This window comes from Tasmannia lanceolata, unplaced genomic scaffold, assembly GCF_043159265.1.
Source record: "Tasmannia lanceolata isolate RefF3 unplaced genomic scaffold, GAP_Taslan_0.1 ptg000020l, whole genome shotgun sequence".
In the NCBI taxonomy this organism is placed as follows: domain Eukaryota; kingdom Viridiplantae; phylum Streptophyta; class Magnoliopsida; order Canellales; family Winteraceae; genus Tasmannia; species Tasmannia lanceolata.
In genome coordinates, this window is record NW_027518697.1 from 5,229,518 (window position 1) to 5,248,360 (window position 18,843).

General features: G+C 37.3%; 2 protein-coding genes across 2 annotated transcripts; one reads left to right on the forward strand and one right to left on the reverse strand.

The window, feature by feature from the left end:
• The first annotated feature begins 875 nt into the window (after positions 1-875).
• Positions 876-18,023, forward strand: LOC143853728 (uncharacterized). The gene is made up of 5 exons (XM_077363467.1): positions 876-1,094; positions 1,998-2,260; positions 4,128-4,338; positions 4,453-5,816; positions 17,727-18,023. Exons 1-4 carry the CDS (start codon positions 962-964, stop codon positions 5,814-5,816), a joined length of 1,971 nt encoding a protein of 656 aa, XP_077219582.1. The 5' UTR covers positions 876-961; the 3' UTR covers positions 17,727-18,023.
• Positions 9,501-11,555, reverse strand: LOC143854858 (PKS-NRPS hybrid synthetase cheA-like). Its single transcript, XM_077364975.1, has one exon. The coding sequence runs from the start codon at positions 11,553-11,555 to the stop codon at positions 9,501-9,503; it is 2,055 nt and encodes a 684-aa protein (XP_077221090.1).
• Positions 18,024-18,843: the final 820 nt, after the last annotated feature.

Here is an 18,843-nt window from a genome sequence, read left to right on the forward strand (position 1 = left end):
GGCTATATTCGTAGGCTCTACTTGTACATTCATGCAGCCTCCACAAAAAAGCCTCGTGTATATTCATGGTAATATTTTATGACAAAAATGAATATTTTTTCCTGTCGAAATATAAAAATATGTGAAAAAAAAAACAGAATTTTTTTCTAAAAACTGGTGTATAGTCTCTCAGAAAATGGTCAAAATATCCTTGTCTTAAATAAGATACCCAAAAGGGGTACACACGTAAATAAGTTTGGTTTTGGAGTTAAGTCACTTCATGCATTTGTAAGTAAATGAAAGCCAGCGAGGGTAACTCATTTAAGAGGTAAAAAGGGGTACACACGTGAGTTTACCTCCACTCCACTGAAACATTCATTTTAACTTTTAAGTGTAAATTTGGGTAAAACCAAATTTACACCCATTCTACATTAAGGAAGGAAAACCACTCATAGCAAAAGAGAAGAGTCCTCCTCTCAGATGAATTGAAGGATTGAAGGAATATGAGACAAAAAGAGAAATGATTTCTGCACTCCAAAGTTTTGATAACCATGCGCTCCAACTTTTGTCGTAGAGTGTTACTGATCTCCAAAAAGCTCTTAAAGCCCTTTACATACTACACGACAAACATGTGAAGCGCATGTTTATCAAAACACTGGAGAGCTGAAATCATTTCCCTAAGTCCTAAGACAAAATATGCTACAAAAGTGAGCCTGGCTTTTCTTACGCCCTACAAAAGGCAAAATTGCCTAACAAATCCCTTGCTAAAAATAAGGACTGCCCTTCTTTTTTCTACTTCGGACAGCGAATGACCGACTCAAGTGTATTTATGACTGGTTCTGTTACGCTCCCAAATAAAAAGGGGCAAATATGTCATATCCTAGGGCATTTTCTTACGGGAAAGAACCGAAGCTCCTTTACACACCCCGCGCACGTTAGCCCCCTCATGTTTTTACCTAAATAGCACATTGTACAGTGAGAAATGAAAAATGAGAATAGAGAGATGAAGCGTTGCACATCCGAAGAGAAGAAGAAAACCAAAACCCTAAACCCTACGGAGCTGCAAATGGAAGCTGCAGGGCCTTCAAAATCCATCGCAGGGACTTCAAATCCTGGTAAGAATATGTCAATTTCTGTTAGGGTTTCTTATTTTCTGACACTCTGATTTTATTCTTCTGCTCAGTTTGGTGAATGGTTAATGGTTTCTAATGCAATTTGTAAAAATGTGCCTTTTTGTTTTAGTTCTAGAACACTGTTTTTGTACATCGGTGGGTTTCTTTTTTCTTTTTAATTTCTTCTGTTTGGATTTGTATACGTGCAGTCAGAAATGCTGTCAACTGTTTGGATTCCAAACTTTTGTGGAAGAATATTTCAAAAAGTTTCCTACTTTTTTTATACACGAAAGAGGATGACTTGAACTGACCCTATTCAATTTTTACTTCAGAGGGGGCCTTCTATTTATGGTAATATCCTATTAAATTAACAAGAATCATGTCATTTGCTTCTAAACAGTAGAAAGAAAATTTTCTCAAAGAATTTTTTTTTCCCTTGGAAATGTTTTTCTTGAAATCCAAACATTGCCTTAGTGATTTAATGGAAGTTTAGTTCATGGTTAGGTGATTGGGAGTTTCTTTTCCTTTTGTAAGGGTCTGTTATCAGTCCAGTGGATCCCACAATGATTATGGCCAGATGTGCCTAAACATCTGATTGATGACCCGTAAGCCTCCTAGTGAATGGCTTGGATTTTCCAGTTTGTTTGATCGTTGCAATGTGACCCATCATGGTGGGACCCACCAGATCGACGGTTTCGTGGAACTTTGATTGTTGACATAAAGTAATGGAAGATAGTGTGTTACACTTACAACCATGGTTTTAAATTTTTTTGAATGTTAGTAATGAGACCTATGCTATTCGTCTATATTCACTTATATGCTCTCTTATATGTTGCAAAATAAGAAATGTGTTTGCTCTTATTTATTTGCATAGATGATCTTATATTTATTTTTCATTTTTTTTAGGTGTTTCGGAGAACTCATTGTACAAGAATCGTTTGCAAGAACACGCACAACGATCATCTATTCATATTCCAATTTATCATACCATTAATGAAGGTTCTCCTCACCAGCCAAGATTTCGATCCACTGTTATGGTTGATGGTGCAGCCTATAGGGCATCTCGGACATTTCTTCATCGGAAGGCAGCTGAACAATATGTTGCAAAAGTTGCATTTGACTGTATATCTAGAAAGCTAAAGGATGAAGGATGCCCTCTAATTAGCGAGGTGTTCTGTATTTCATACATCATTTATGTGTTGAAATAATTATCACAATGCTATAAATGCTTGAAACTTGCTTAGTCTGCAGTTGAACAACTTCCAAATGCATGCATGTGAAAAAGTATATACTATATGAAAAAATAGGATATGAGAAGACACTGTGAGGAATAGTAAAATCAGTAAACTCATTTTTTACTTTTAATATTTGACTAAAAGGGTGATGAAACTTCTAAACCATATGTTACATTAGAAATTAACGGTGAGATAATCAATACAAAATTTTACTCTCGTAATCATATGTTCAGTCATTCATGACTCATTTTTATTCCCCTAAATTTGCTTGTCTGCAAATGTTTTCACTATCAATAACTTTGAAAGAAGAATTAATATTCTCTAAATTAAACTTTGGGTTGCAGAGCTAAATTATTAATTACATGTAATAAAAGTTGGATTCACATGAACAATTAGGGCTGTAAAAGTTTTTCTCTCCTGTGGGAACTGACAAGTGATGTTACTATAATCATTTAATAGGTCGTGATTTTTAAGCAGGTTATTAAAATACTGTAAAAATACTACTTGCTAAGGCTACATATCCCAGCAACCATCCAAATGTCACACCTTCCTAGTAAATGTTGGAAGGCTTATGACCCTCTTTGGATACCGATCATATCGGTCCTTATTTGCAAATAAGTTTAAGGCCATTTGGGATTCCATTAACTAAAATAAATATACAACAATAACTATTATCTGTGTATAAGATTATATGCAAGTAAGACCATATGCATATAAATATTATATGAAAATATTTTTAGAGGTCTCCAAAGTGGTCCTATATCATTTGTCTTTTTGTAAACGAATTCTTAAAAAATTATGCATTTTCTATTGCACAGTTGATATTATAGTGAGTACAAATCCAATTTTGTATTTCCAACGCACTTCACTTTTGTTAATTCTTTTGTTTCTAATTTCATGCTAATTCCTGTGTTAGTTCTATGCTCTATTGAGTCTTGACACCATTCTCCTTCGAGATTCGTTTTGTATAGTGTCGTACAATTCCTAATGAAGCTTTCATACTTCTTTTATGCTCTTTCAAGCTTCTCCTTGTTCACCTATTATCATATCATTTTATGTCTTCCATGTTCCTTCCTCACTTACTTATGAATTCCTCTTCAGTGGCCATTTCGTTTTCCTCTTCGATTGAAACATTCAATGTTTCGGCCGTTCTGGTCTTCTGTTTTGGAGAAGTTCCTACGGAAGTTGGAGCCTTGTTAAATTGAATTTTTAAGCAATTTTATCAGTTTTGTCTGCAACAACCAAGCTATGTCTTCTTTTCAAGCAATTTTATAAGTTTTGTTACTTTATACAATCGTTTTACTTTACAATATTGTGAAGAACTAATTATTTAATTTGGGTGTTGCTTTTACCTTTAATACATTTTGTCTAGCTTTTCATGTACCAATTCTTTCTTTTGGCTTGCTACGGAGAATAGTTGGCAGTAGTGGGCCTGTGATGCTTTTGTGCCTTATTTGTGATTTTGTTTTATTTTGGATAAGATAATGATATATCGGATGCTATGGAGTATAAATTCAAATAGGTTATGTGCATTTGACTTTTCTGCTGGTGAGAATAGTTGGCAGTAGTGGCTTGTGATGCTTTTGCCCTATTTGTGATTTTGAGTTGTTTTGGATAAGACAATAATAAATCAGGTGCTATGGAGTATTAGTTCAAATAGGTTATGTGCAATTGACTTTTCATTATTCACTGTCACAAGAAGTGTGCATACCTGGTCTTTATCTCTCTTGTTTTATCTTAAAGATATTGTGCTGTTTTCTTGATATCGTGTGATATGCCATGTAGTTTATTCATTTTTCAGGATACAATATTTTGCAAGTCCATCCTCAATGAGTATGCAACGAAGATGAAACTGGAAATGCCAAAATATGGAACCTCTCAATCAGAAGGGCTTCTTCCGGTTTTCGTCTCCACGTTGGTTTTCGATGGTAAGACTTATACAGGGGGTGCGGCAAGGAATAAGAAAGAGGCCGAACAAATGGCAGCACGAACTGTTATACAATCCATCCTAGGTCTGTACAATATGCTTTCATAATTCTCTATCTGAATTTGTTCGCATGATTAGGAAGTATCATTTCATAATTCTTTCAAGGGCTGTTTTTTAATAATTTGTTAGTATTTTGCAGGTAACTCTGGTTTTAGAACCACTATGTATGAAATTATAAAATCTAAGATCAAACTCTATCGGGCATTACATAAAGTCACTTCTGAGGCTTTTCCTACTGGACAACCTTCTCTAGTCTCAATATCAAATCCATCAGTTTCTGAACTTGTGAAGCCAACGAAGGAAATTTTTTATGAAATTGATTCTGGCTCAAGTGATAATGAGACAACGATTTCAAATCAACCATTAAGTGGTAATGAGGCCCATTTCAACCCAGCCAGACCCCTACATTCAACGGCAGATTTGTCATTGGTGCCACAAGCAATTTCTCTCCCTGTCCAGATGCCCAATGCTTCGTCTACGCCCATTGTAGTTCCTCTTCTTTCCCAGACAGAGGATTCAGAAGTGAATACTTTGGGTCCATTGGTACCACCAGCTTCCCCTGGCTCAAGTGGTAATGAGACCACAATTTCAAATCAACCATTAAGTGGTAATGATGCCAATTTCAACCCAACCAGACCCCCACATTCACCGCTAGCTTTGTCCGTGCCACAAGCAACTTCTCTCCCCGTCCAGATGCCCACCGCTTTGCCTACGCCCATTGGAGTTCCTCTTCTTGCCCAGACAGAGGATTTAGAAGTAAATAGTTTGGGTCCATTGGTACCACCAGCCTGTGCAGTCAACTGTGCTAGTGAAGGCATTGCTTATGTAGATGGTAGTAAACGCCTGCAGAGGAAAAACAAGAGAAAGGCTTCTGCAGTCAGCCATGCTAGTCAAGGCAATGCTAATGTATACCCACATTCACCGTTAGCTTTGTCAGTGCCACAAGCAACTTCTCTCCCCGCCCAGATGTCCACCGCTTCATCTACGCCAATTGGAGTTCCTCTTCTTGCCGAGACAGAGGATTTAGAAGTGAATACTGTGAGTCCATTGGTACCGCCAGCTCCTGCAGTCAACTGTGCTAGTCAAGACAATGCTAATGTAGGTGGGAGTAAACGCCCACGGAGAGAAAACAAGAAAAAGGGTTCTGCAGTCAGCCGTGCTAGTCAAGGTAATTCTAATGTAGGTGGGAGTAAACGCATGAAAAATAAGAGAAAGGCTTCTGTAGTCAGTTGTGATAGTGAAGGCAATGCTAATGAAGGTGGGAGTAAACCGCCGAAACTGAAAAACAAGGGAAAAGCTTCTGGAATCAGGTGTGCTAGTCCAGACAAAGCTAATGTAGGTGGGAGTAAACGCTTGAGTAAACGCCTGCAGATGAAAAACATGAGAAAGGCCTCTGCTGTCAGCCCTACTAGTCGAGGCACCCCTAATGTTGGTGGGAGTAAACACATGCAGAAGAAAAACAAGAGAAATCAAGCAAAGAGACTCCAGATTGATGCACAATAGGTACTATTTCTTTTCTTATTAGTATCTAAGGGTCTCAGAGTGCCCATCATATTCGTGATATTAGTTTGCTAGATTTTGGCCAACCATGATTCATGTATGCACATTAACTAGTATCAGTGGCCAAACTGTAAAATGAAATGATTATTTCGTAGTATTAATTTTTTTAATGGACAATGAATGGAATTGAATTGATATTTTCAAAAACTGTAAATGAAATGATCATTTATTGTCGGTTAGAAATCATATTTCCCATTATTTTATCTATTACACTTGGAAGTGTCCATTTGTCTTGAATTTTAAAGTTAGCCGTGGCAGCCACTTGGCACCCTTGTCACATCTAGGTAGCGTTGGTTACCGCCAGCCAGCCGCCACCTCTCTCTCTCTCTCTCTCTCTTTATATATATATATATATAGAGAGAGAGAGAGAGAGAATAGAGTTCCAAAGGTGTCACCTCATATAGCTTATATGAGGTGGCGCTTAAAAACATAAGGGGCCCACTTTGTTTGGGGTAATCCAAACCACTCATTTGAAAGGCCCTTAGATGGATATGGTGCTTACAAAAAATCAGGTCCATAGGATCATCCTAATCCTTCCATTTATGGAGGTAAAAAATGGGCATATTTATGGAGGTTTATACCCATCCATTTCAACCTCCACAAATGGAAGGGTTAGGATGATCCAATGAAGTTGATTTTTTGGGCACACCTTATCTATGTGAGGGCCTATCAAATGAATGCTTTGGATCATCCAAACAAAGTGGGCCCCTTATGTTTTTAAGCGCCACCTCATATAAGCTATATGAGGTGACACCTTAGGAACTCTATTCTCATATATATATATAAAGGGTTTGTGAGCTAGAGCTCATGTAAGCTTATATGAGCTAGAGCTCACAAACATAGGGGGGCCAACATTGTTTGGATGATCCAAAGCACTCATTTGATAGGCCCTCATATAGATAGGGTGTACCCAAAAACTCAACTTAATAGGATCATCCTAACCCTTCCATTTGTGGAAGTTAAAATGGATGGGTATAAACCTCCGTAAATCTACCCATTTTTAACCTCCACAAATGGAAGGTTAGGATGATCCTGTGAAGCTGGTTTTTTGGGCATACCCTATCTATATGGGAGCCTATCAAATGAGTGCTTTGGATCATCCAAACAATGTCGCCCCCCCTATGTTGGTGAGCTCTAGCTCATATAAGCTTATATGAGCTCTAGCTCACAAACACTTTTCCTAAAACTCATGTTCTTTGTAAGATCACTGAATGAAAGGTTGGTCATAAATTTGGAGAGTTTTTTAGTACTCGGAAACAAAAGCTTTCGAGAACAAATATTGGACCAGGAAGAAAGGGTAATAAGTAAATTCTAAGCGCCATATGGCACGAAAAGGAAATTCGATTTCGGTTTAGTGAGGGCGACCGCGAAAGTCACCTAATGGGCTAGTCTTTTCCTTCGGTTTTTCCCATATTTCTATAATAAAAAAAAAGGCGTGTGAAGACATTGCAGATGTCCGGGATGGACACAGACTTCTCAACCCTCCACTCCTTGCACCTTTTTGTCACCGTTCTACCCTCCATGCCACTATGAGGATGCCAAAGATGGCAAAAGCACTGTACGAGGTGGTGTTTGTTGTTGAACAAGGTGGTGTAATAGGGTGTTGTTGATGAAGGTGGTGTATAGTGGGGTGTTGGCAAAGGGGGGTTTACAGCTAGAGTAGATTTCGTTCAAAAGATCATGCTATTTCGCAAGCTACTATGTTTCATCATCTCAATCTTGGAAATTCCCTTGTTATCTTCAAAAAATGATCTCTGGACTTTTTCCCTTCATTTTTGTAATCGTTCATTGTTGAATATTCATAGATATTAATTAGATAAATTTGATATTAAATGAAGAACTTGATTGGTATTGAATATTGGGAGCTGATATTTACGCCCCTTCTGAGTCTGAGGACACCCGCATTTAAACGCTGTTATGGGCTAGGATGAGCTGTCAGTTAGTAAAAACAGAGTACTTCTAAAATGACGACAATACCCTTCTAACAAACCGCCTATTCCTCTCTCTGACGATCAAAATCTTTCTGTTCTCTGCCCTTACCAAAATCCCCTATTCGATCTCTCTCTCTCTCAAAATCTTTTCTCTTTCTCTCACCTTACCAAAAATCTGGAACCCTTCCATGGCCACCCCTTCCAAAGATCTTATAACAGAGTCACCATTTGCAGCAACAGGTTCTGCACCGGAAAAAGACTCACTTCCCTCTTCATCACAAATTGGCTGCTATGACAGGAGAGATGTAATAAGGAAAATGAGGACATGTGGTTATGAGTTATGACATTGACTATTAAGAGAATCGTTTTTCCTGAGGCCCGTTTAATTGCAGGAATTTTCTAGCAAAGTTTGAAAAAGGGAAAACATTTCTAAAATTTCATAGAAAAAAGACTAGAACGGTTGAACCAGTACCTACTCAATCTTCATTTAGAGAGTGTATGCTTGATGTATCTCAGAGCATTCCAAACAGAGTTATAATGCATGATTGGTATCAGGAGCTTGCACTACTTGAAGTTGTTCGGTTCAGGGTGTTCAATGGGATGAAAGTCTCTAATTGTAATTGAACTTGTCCTAGAGCTGCTCAGATCATCTATCCTAAGAGCAGAATTTTGTGCACAGTGAGTTCGGAATTACTTTCGCCTTGGGAATTGTCTGGATCTAATAAGGTTTTTGCCTCAGTTTATAGAGGAATTTTACTCCAGAAATTCTGTACTTACGGGCACATTCACAATTTCCCCTTTCTCTCCCAACATAACTTCAATTCGGTTACAGCTCACACTTCCAACACCTTAATATTTGTACATTCACAAATTCCCCTCTCTCCCAACATAACGTCAGTTCGGTTACAGCTCACACTTCCAACACCTTAATATTTGTCCACTGGCCAATTTGCGTGGCTAGGCACCCCTTCCATTAGTGCAGAAATCTGCACTTAGGGGCGCATTCACAATTTCACCTTTCTCTCCCTACACAACGTCAATTCAAGGGTTTTAAATCAGATACACAAATAAACATTATCAATAAAGAGTTGAACTTGAGAAATATGTCTCAAGAAGATGGTGATTTGAATCCATCAAGATCCATAAATTTGCACTGATTTGATTCATTTTCAACACATTGCGAGAATTCAAATCCTTAGTTGATGAAAATCTAAATGTAAATCGAAAGGTCTTTCATTAATAATGACCCCATGGGGCGATTTAAATGACAAAATGGACGCATACATTACAAAATCAATGATATATTAGAGAAGCGCCGGAATGAATGAGTGACACTTTGATGGTATAAAACAACAACAAATGCTTCAGATTTGAATGAGTGCCACTTCGATCGTCCAAGATTCCTACAAAATAATTCAAGAAAACACATCAATGTCCTTTTTAAAAAAGAAAGAAAAACTCATTATGAGGTCATGACAAAAGATTCTTACCTTTCACTATTAGCAAATTGTTCTAACTAAAATATGACAAAAATCACCTCTGCAAAAAGTTGGGGGAGGGGTTTATATAAAAAAACTCCATCTGCGGCGAAGAAAATCTTAAATATATCAGCCAATCTAGATTGATAGAAAAGAAAAATCACATTATTAAATTTCATAACTTGACCTTGCAAGCAATATAAGCAACTTACCATTTGCTAATCATCCCCAAATCCGATAGTCTCACTAGGGAAAGTGCTCAATTCTGAAATGCCAATTTCAGTTTCAACACCAATTGGAATGGGCATAGAAAAATAAGTTGTTGAGACGGTACCTACGGTTTGTCGTGGACATGTACGGCTGTTATGGCCAACGCCTTTGCATATACTACATCTTCTTGTTGCTTCCACAATCTCGAATGATGAAGGGTCTCGTCTTGTGCTGCTGATTGTCTTTCGACTCTTTGACGTTGGTGGACGTCCTCTCGGGTTTTGAACATTAGGTTCATGAAGCATTGGGGTAGAACTGTTCACTACCTGAGAAAGTTGATTTAAAACAATCTCTTGTTGAGAGGAGGGCCATTTTCGGTATTTATCTTGCAAGTTCCCAATTATCTTTTCCATTTGTTCTTCTCGACTATTTTTAACACAATTTATATCATCGATTGCTTGATCATCTATTCGCCATTGTGAGTGAACATCACTTGGAAACAATACCTTACGTTCATCCAAGAAATATCTAATCTTGTGTGCACAAGGAAGCCCCATGGTAGCAGTAAAGTGATTCTTGCATGTGGCCAAAGTTGAACAAGTTGTAGCCAACTCAAATTGTTGGAAAAGCTTATCCAATGCAAAAATAGATACATGATTAATGAGCTCACGAAAAAATGCCATATGCAACTTATAAGGAACTTTAATCTTTTCCGCTGAAAGCTGTGTTTTGATTTCTTGAAACTGGTTTTCAATAGCTAGACATAGTTTCCTTTTAACCAAATAAAAGTCACTGGTTGAAAGTTGCAAGTATTTTTTAAGTTGGGAATGCGCACCTTCTACCCTTGAAGTAACACGGTTCCCAAAGTGAAGATGCTTCTCTGTCCATGCCTTTACAAAACATTCTTTATAAGGAAGCCAAGTGTCGGAAATGTAGTTGATAGCAATCACCTTCTCTTTAAACTTATCTCTAAATTCTTTCCAAGCTTCAACATATGCATCTTCGGTTGGAGAGTTTATCAAAGTACTCCAACCAGATAAAAATTTCTCCCAATTGTCTCCATCTTCAAAATGACGTTTACATTTCGATAAAATATTTTTATCAATATGCCATACACACAAAAGATTAATAGCTCTTGGAAATACAACATATATAGCTTTCATCAAGGCCAATTCCCTGTCTGTTACAAATACTATTTGTTGAGAAACACCACCCAACATATCATGAAGCATTTTCAAAGCCCATACATAATCTTCTGTTTCCTCTTTCGATAGAAATGCAAAGCATGAATAAAATGAAGAACCAAAGCTTGTCATTCCAACGACATCAAATAATGGCATCTTGTATTTATTGGTCTTATAGGTACAATCCATCAAAAAAACATTAGAGTATCTCTTGCTCAATATTATCGATTGTGGGTGAGCGAAAAATAAATGTGTCAAACGACCTTCTTCATCATTTTTAAGATTATATAAGAAACCATCATTAGCAAGTTCGTCTACTAAGGCTTGGCTAGGGGTACGACCTGCTAGTATCTCTTTACGAACCTTCGCAATACAATTGTAGACATCTCTTGATATTGATAAAAATTGTGGATTACTTTGCTTAAGAGAAGAAAGTATTTGACGTGGTTGTATACCTGCAATAGTCATTTCCTTAATTCGCAAAATCTCTTCTTTTGAAAGCCGACGACTGGAGGGATGACCTGAGATATCTTCTGAAGCTTTATGGTTGTGCTCCAAGTTTTTTATATTGAGTATCCATGAACCATTGTATATCCTTCTACCATCAATTCTAAACGGACAATTTATCAAGCGTGAGCAAGTGTCTTTCTGACGAAGATTATCCGGAATCTTACGAGTATTCCTGTAAACACCTCCTCTATCACATCCAATGATAACTTTCTTGTTCTTTTCCGATTTCTTAATGCTTATAATATACCCTTGGGATTTTGCAAAATTGGCCACATGCTCAAGAAGCTCTTCTCGATTTGCAAACTCCATCTTTAGAGGTAGAAGCATTTCCATATTCTTAGGGCATTCTTCTTGGCTTTGAATGTCCATCGTAAGTAGGAAAAATATAACTGATATAAACTCAAAAAATGTTAGCGAGTTATATTAAAAATGAAAAGCAGATAAAAAACCACAACAATTTAACACTTTTTTTTTTAAGGGAAATGATTTCAGCGCTCCAATGTTTTGATAAACATGCGCTCTACATATTTGTCGTGTAGTATTTTAAGGGCTTTAAGAGCTTTTTGAGAATCATAATATTCCTTTGACAGCCTGCTAAATACCACACGACAAAAGTTGGAACGCATGTTTATCAAAACATTGGAGCGTAGAAATAATTTCCCTTTTATAATTCATAATCACTATTTGCACATTAAGCCGGGACCAAATAATATAATGGAAGAAAATCAGAAACGAAATAAACAACCTAATTTGATTTATCATATTACAATCGGATATAGTTAATTCTCACAACTAAAATCATCAACTCATTTCCAATCTAGTAACTTGATGTTAATAATGAAATTCACAACCATAAATAACTAAAGCCCAATGCCCACTCTAGTCTTAACAAAGAAAAGCAAAAAAATTAACACATGTAGCCATTAACAACTAAACCCAATATCTAATCAAACAAGAAGAAAATATAATCCCTCTCGAGCATTTCACCGAGCACTTGAAAAGTAAATCTAATAGCCCAAAATGGAAAACCCTATTTTCATAGACATGAGATATTTTCATGGTCATATATATATATATATATATATATATATATATATATATATATATATATATATATATATATATGGGGAGAGAGAGAGAGAGAGAGAGAGAGAGAGAGAGAGAGAGAGAGAGAGAGAGAGAGAGAGAGATAACTGTGAATCTGTGATGGCAAGCTCTTCTTTTGATTTGAGCTTAGAGACGGAGAGAGCACGAAGGTCTCGATTTTGGTTGTGCCAGAGAGAGAGGAAATGAGGTTTCCTGATTTTGGTAAGGTGAGAGAAAGAGAAAAGATTTTGAGAGGGAGAGAGATCGAATAGGGGATTTTGGTAAGGGCAGAGAACAGAAAGATTTTGATCGTGAGGAATAGGCGGTTTGTTGGAAGGGTATTGTCGTCATTTTAGAAGTACTCTTTTTTTACTAACTGACAGCTCATCCTAGCCCATAACGGCGTTTAAATGCGGGTGTCCTCAGACTTATAAGGGGCGTAAATATCAGCTCCCTTGAATATTATAGTTTCTGAATATTATTTTTTTTCCTGCAACATTTGTGAAACATGAGTTTACTCACCGATATGAAACAGTCAAGGAAAATTACTAATCCAAAGACCCTTAGGGGCCTTTTGGATCTAGTATGTATTTTTTCCCTAGAAAAAATTTCCAGGGTCTACTAGGGGAAGTCTTTCTTAAAAACGAGATTTTTTTTAAAAATTTGGGGTAAATATTCCATGAAAGTGATCCAAATGCTGGAAAACTGATTTTCCAGGTAAAATTTGTTCCCTGCCGTTAAAGTATAAAAGATAAATAACGCCTTTCTCCAACAGCTTAAGCTTTTGGAGAAGTTGGTAAGTTAACATGGTATCAAAGCCAAAGGTGTCGAGTGCAAACCTCCCGGATAGCGAAAACCCACATGCAATGGTCGGCCCAAAGTGGGACCACATGTGCCACGTGTTTGCCAAGTGAGCCACACGTGCGGGGGAGTGTTAAAGTATAAAAGATAAATAACGCCTTTCTCCAACAGCTTAAGCTTTTGGAGAAGTTGGTAAATTAACACCTGCCTTCAACCATCACACTTTTCTTGTTGTGCAACAACTCTCATAAGCTTCAGTTGATAGTGTCTGTTTAGTCCTGTGACTTTTCCAATCAGCTCTCGGTAGAACCGAACACAGTTCATTATCAGATTTCCCAAGTTCAATATTGAACCTAATATATTGATAAAAAATGGGGAACTACAAATTATTCACTCTATCATATACTGGTAGTATGTTCATTTATATCGAAATTCAGGGGATATTATATTGAATCTGATGTTACATTCCCTCACATTTTAACATATTTATTTAATCTAAAATGCACTTAAAGGGACATTGAATTCAATTTTAATCACAAATATGCTCGAAGGGGAATTAGTGCTGACTTCAATATTTGTTATGAGGTTCTGACGACCCACTCATACCTTCTTAGTGTTTCCTATATCTCATGACCATTGACAAACTTGCCTCTTTCTTTTGAGCCCCAAAAATTTGAGTGAAGTGTGCTGGAGTTTATCTTGAAATATTATGCTATTGTGTGAGACCTTTCTCTTGTATAACTATTTAGTTGTCTTCCTTGTTGAGAGGTGGAGGAGATGGATACATCAGTGCATTCCTTATTATTGTTGAACAAAACCCTGGTTGGATTTTTTTTTTCCAGATCTCGAGGGGCCTCATTCAAGTTGATACCTTGTCTTTGCTCCTTTGCACAATGGTTGATTAACTGTTGAGTAGTTTAGGATGGGATGTGGATAATGGATTCTTAGATGGTGCGGGGATTGGGTACAAAAAGGGAAATATAGCTAACCTTGTCTCTGCTTCTTTTCATGATGGTTGGTGAAGTTTTTAGTAGCCTGAGAAGGGCTGTGAATATTGGATTCGTGGAGTCTCTGACTCTGGAGATTGGGGATAGGGTGAGAAGTATCTTTCACCTGTAATTCATGGACGATACAGCTCACTCCAAGACAATGATGATATGAAGTTGATGCTGTAGTGATTGATGCTTTGCCACGATTGAGAGTCGATTTAAGAGTGATATGGCAGCATCAATGTCCAAGACGGGGGAGTTCAGGCGCCTGTTAATTGCTTTGAGTGTAAAGTAGAGCGCTCCCTATGACGTAGTTAAGTCTTTCGTTGGGTTTTGGCATCCCATCCCAATCAATGTTGCCATTGGTATTGAAAGAATGGAGAAACGATGATATTTTCACCCCACCTGCAGTATGCGTTCACCCCCCTTTTAACGTGATTTGATGTCAAAAAGTGTTAAAGTTGCCCACTGTTCACGTTATAAGGGGGGCGAATGCGTACTGCAGAGGGGGGAAATATCATCTCCCAAAAGTTGGCTGGGTGGAAATAGAGTTCTCTTTTATTTGGTGACCACATTACCTTTTCAACTTACCCACACGTTTCATGTCCCTGTTATCCATTCCCAAAGGGGTGGCGAAGAGAATGGAGAAGCTTTAATAAGACTTCTTGTGTTGGCGGTCGATTAGTCAAGTCAGGGGAAGAGTTCCTAGCAGGTATTAGAGTTAGTGTGTAGGGGAATGGAATAAAATTTTGGGAAGGTCGGTGGTTTGGACCGGTCTCGTTGTGCGATGCTTTCTTAAGTCTAATATATAGGCTGGTGAAAGATATAGAGTTGAAAGTTTCTGATTGTTATGAGTAGGAGCTTGACAAGTGATAAGTTTTTGTAATTTTGTGTTACTCCTTTCCCTAATGGAAGGAGTTTTCATTTTGCAGATAGAAGATAATAAGGGCATTGTGGGGCTGATCAGAGTTGATACTTTTTTGGTGAGGTTCTTTAATATCTTGTTGAGATAAGACACAAACCATCAATGAATTGGGATCGGCTTTGGAAGCAGAGTTTTGAGTGGATAGCGGTGCTTATTACATTGGACAGACTGAGGCAGGGGAGTTTTAGGGTTTCAAAGATATGCATTATGTGAAAGGAAGCAGAAGAAACAACTATCTGTTCATGTGGTCTAAGATATCAAAGCATGTATGGTCTAAGATATCAAAGCATGTATGGTGGCCTTATGGTTTTAAATTTCGGCCAAAATCCAAAATTTCGGTCGATTTCAACAGGGACCGAAATTTAAAACCGAAATCGAAACTATAAGATTTAAACTGAAATTTCCATCGAAACTGAAACCTAAACTGAAATTTCAAACGTTGGGTGTACTGTGCAACTCTGATACAATATAATGTGGTCCTTTCAAAATTATTTTGGGGATCTGATCGAGCAACGGTCTTGTCACCGTCTTGGCTACAAAGGCCGACCATTGGAAAGTGGCCACCTACGCGTTTTTCCATTTGGCTAGAAAGAAATATTCGCACATTTGGAGGCATTGAATTTTCTTTTGGTAAAATTGTGTTTGAGAGAAAACCAGGTTGCCTCACATCAACACCATTAACCTGGATTTCAGTGGTTAATCCATCCGCAACCTGTGTCAGGCTTGCAGGAGACATATTTTGGAACAAATGGGGGGGAATCATTCTTACATCTTGTTGATGTATAAAACTGCCTAATCTTCTGAGGTGCAGGTTCCAACCATAGTTTTTAAATTTCGACCGAAATCTGAAATTTCGGATATCTGTCGAGACCGAAACCAAAATTCGACAAAATCAGAGATTTCTGACTTTCCGGATTTCGGCCAAAATTTTGTTAATTAGATTTTTTTTTTAAAATACGAAATATTAAAATAATAAGTTTTTTCTTTTTACTGGATTTCGGCCGAAATTTCGGGATTTCGGCCAAGGCTGAAATTGTTGCCGAAACCAAAATTTAAAACCATGGTTCCAACACTGTTGGCTGGGCTCTGGCTTTCTTTGGGGAAGAAACCTCCGTAGACTTTTACAGGTTAAAGGGAACTTGCTAAATAAGACGATTAGTTGCACAATGAGGTAAAGTGCTGGGCCATGGAGGGTCTCTGATATCAGCCATGTTCAACATAACTTTGAGATATGCTGGGAGGTGGTTGTTTCATTCACCCATTTGGACCGCATGAGCTGCTGTACTTTTTATTTTTCTGTTTCGGTTTTTTATTTCTCTGGGTTGATCTTTTTCAAAAAAACTTGTCTTCATTATACTTTGAACTGCTGCTCTAAATATTGAGCTTGTGAGCAGAGGAAGCTACTAGAAAAGAATTACAGGGATTCACATGTGATTGAGAGAATTATTATGCATTCCACTTGGAGTCTTGGGCATTTTGGCTAGAAAAATGATACTGCCATTGCTGTGTAACATGTCTTTCATGCATGAACTTTGCACATCTAGCTGATAGAGATGTCGCTAATGAAGCTAAAAAGGTGGCTGACTCATTTACTAAGAGGCTAGCTATAATCGTTGGCTACCTCTAAAGGCCCAACGTGTTGTGTCTGACACGACATGATATTCTAATACTTTACGGATACTTCATGGATACTTTTGTTGGTCAAATAATTATCTTGTTTCAAACAAATATCTCTCTTAAGTGCTATTTAATATATCTGTCTAAGTTAAATCTAGTTAGGTTGTATGATATTTTATTGATAGATGTCGTATTATTCTCCTGGTATTGATTCTTGTACCCGTATCCATATCTGTGTCCTACATTTTTAAAAAAATGACGAGTTGTATCTCTGTTCCAATGTGTGTTTGTATCCGCATCCATATCTGAGTATCTTAGAGGGCTAGTAGAGATTCTCCTATTGAGGGGTGACCTCTGCCCGCCCCTCCTATTTTTCTTTTTTGCCGTTCTGTTTTTCATTATCTTGCTATGTGTGCGCATGTGTGAAAAATGACTGTGACAGGGATTGATATTGCTCCTCTGTCATTGACATGATATTTAGATGTCCTCACCAAGACTTTTTGCAAAGAACATAATTATATTCTTTCATTGGCAAGTTGTGTGTCTTCCAATTCAAGAGGGAGATTATGGGTGTAATTCTCAATTATCAACTTTATTTGCAAAATATAAGTTGTGCGTCCGAGTCACATTTAAGCAACTTGGTTATCATACTTGTTGACACGAGACTGCCTTTGTGGTTTAGAAAGGGAAGCAATGCCTGTTATGCTGCATGAAATACACTTTTCTGCTGCTATATGACAACCGTGGTGGTTGGAGTTTATTTTTTGGGACATCAACTTTTGTGCCCTTTTTGAAGGATTTAGGATGAGAGGAATATCACATTGTTTCGACAATCGGCACTGAATGATTTAGATGATAATCTATGAAGTGTTGTAGATGAAGATCCTTTTGAAGATGACAACTTCATTTTCTATATCCCATTCTATTGTTGATGTTTGAACCCTAATGTGGAGATTACCTCAATTATTGTTGCCAGGGATTGTTTGCTAGTTGTTTGTAGCAATTCTAGTAACATCTAAAACTCTACACTAAATTAGTGGTGTTTTTTTTTTGTTTTTTTTTTAATGGTTTTGTTTGTTTTAAGTTTGTTCCTGACTTCAAATTTTGATGACTCTTTTGCAGAGGCATATTATCTAATTCCTGGTTCAGTCTTTTTTGTTTCAACAATGCGGCAGGTTAAAGATCGTCAGCTTCTCCTTAACAAATGTACTCTCGTTCTACATGCCTGTAAGATATTTGAAACTTTACAATTATGTCCGCCTTTTGTCTTGTAGAAAAGTTGTTATTTACCCGAGGTGGGTCGTGTACTTGTGTGTTGACTTATTAACAGAAACAGTAGCTGTTCAGACCTTAGTTAAATGTGGGGACTTTTCTTTTCTGGTTTGCAATGGAAAATGCATGATAGCTGTTTCTGTACAAGTTTGTTGATCTTATTTCTTAGGACCTGTTTATTTCAGATTTTGACAACAGAGTCTCGACTCAAATTTTCGTTTAGAGTCCAATAATCAGTTTTGGACTCACAATTGGTTCTCAAAATCCAAAACAAACAGAGCCGTAGTTTTTATTGATCTGATACTAAGGTATTGATTGCTTGGATGCTTGATAGTTGAACAGTCCCTTTTTTTTACTAAAACAAAGGGCTCCCTAAATGCACTTTGGTGGTTTACAACCCATAGGGGTGCAATTCAGTTTAGAACTCCTTAGCTAATAAATAGGTTAGCTGGAAAAAAAACTGGTACACATTATGGTGTAGCTTCTGATGTGAGGCTCATTTCATGTTAGATCACTCCCATTACTTCAAGTAGTGAAAGGGTTGGATGGAACTCTTTCAGCTTTGATAATTTACGGGTTGTTCAATGTGTTCTTCAAATTTGCTTATGAGTGGGAGGATTGTGTTTGATCTTTAATTTTTTTTTTGGTCATCAAAGGCTTTGAATTTCAGTTTTGAAACAATGGATGCAGTGTTGATTTGATGTCACTTGATTGCAATTAAGTCCTGTTTGTTTTGATTTTGATAACCTATTGCAAATCAAGAATTGATTATTTGACTCTCTAGGTTTAGGCCCTGGTTGTTTTCAATTTTGAGAAGGGAACTGATATTAGCACTGCCCTGTTTTAATAATTGCACGGTCCTAGTTTATCTTTTCTTATTTTTAGATGACTTAACAAGAGCTTTTTTGGGAACTGTAATAACCTTTTGACAGCTCTCTAAATACTAAAAGACAAAATGAATTAGTGC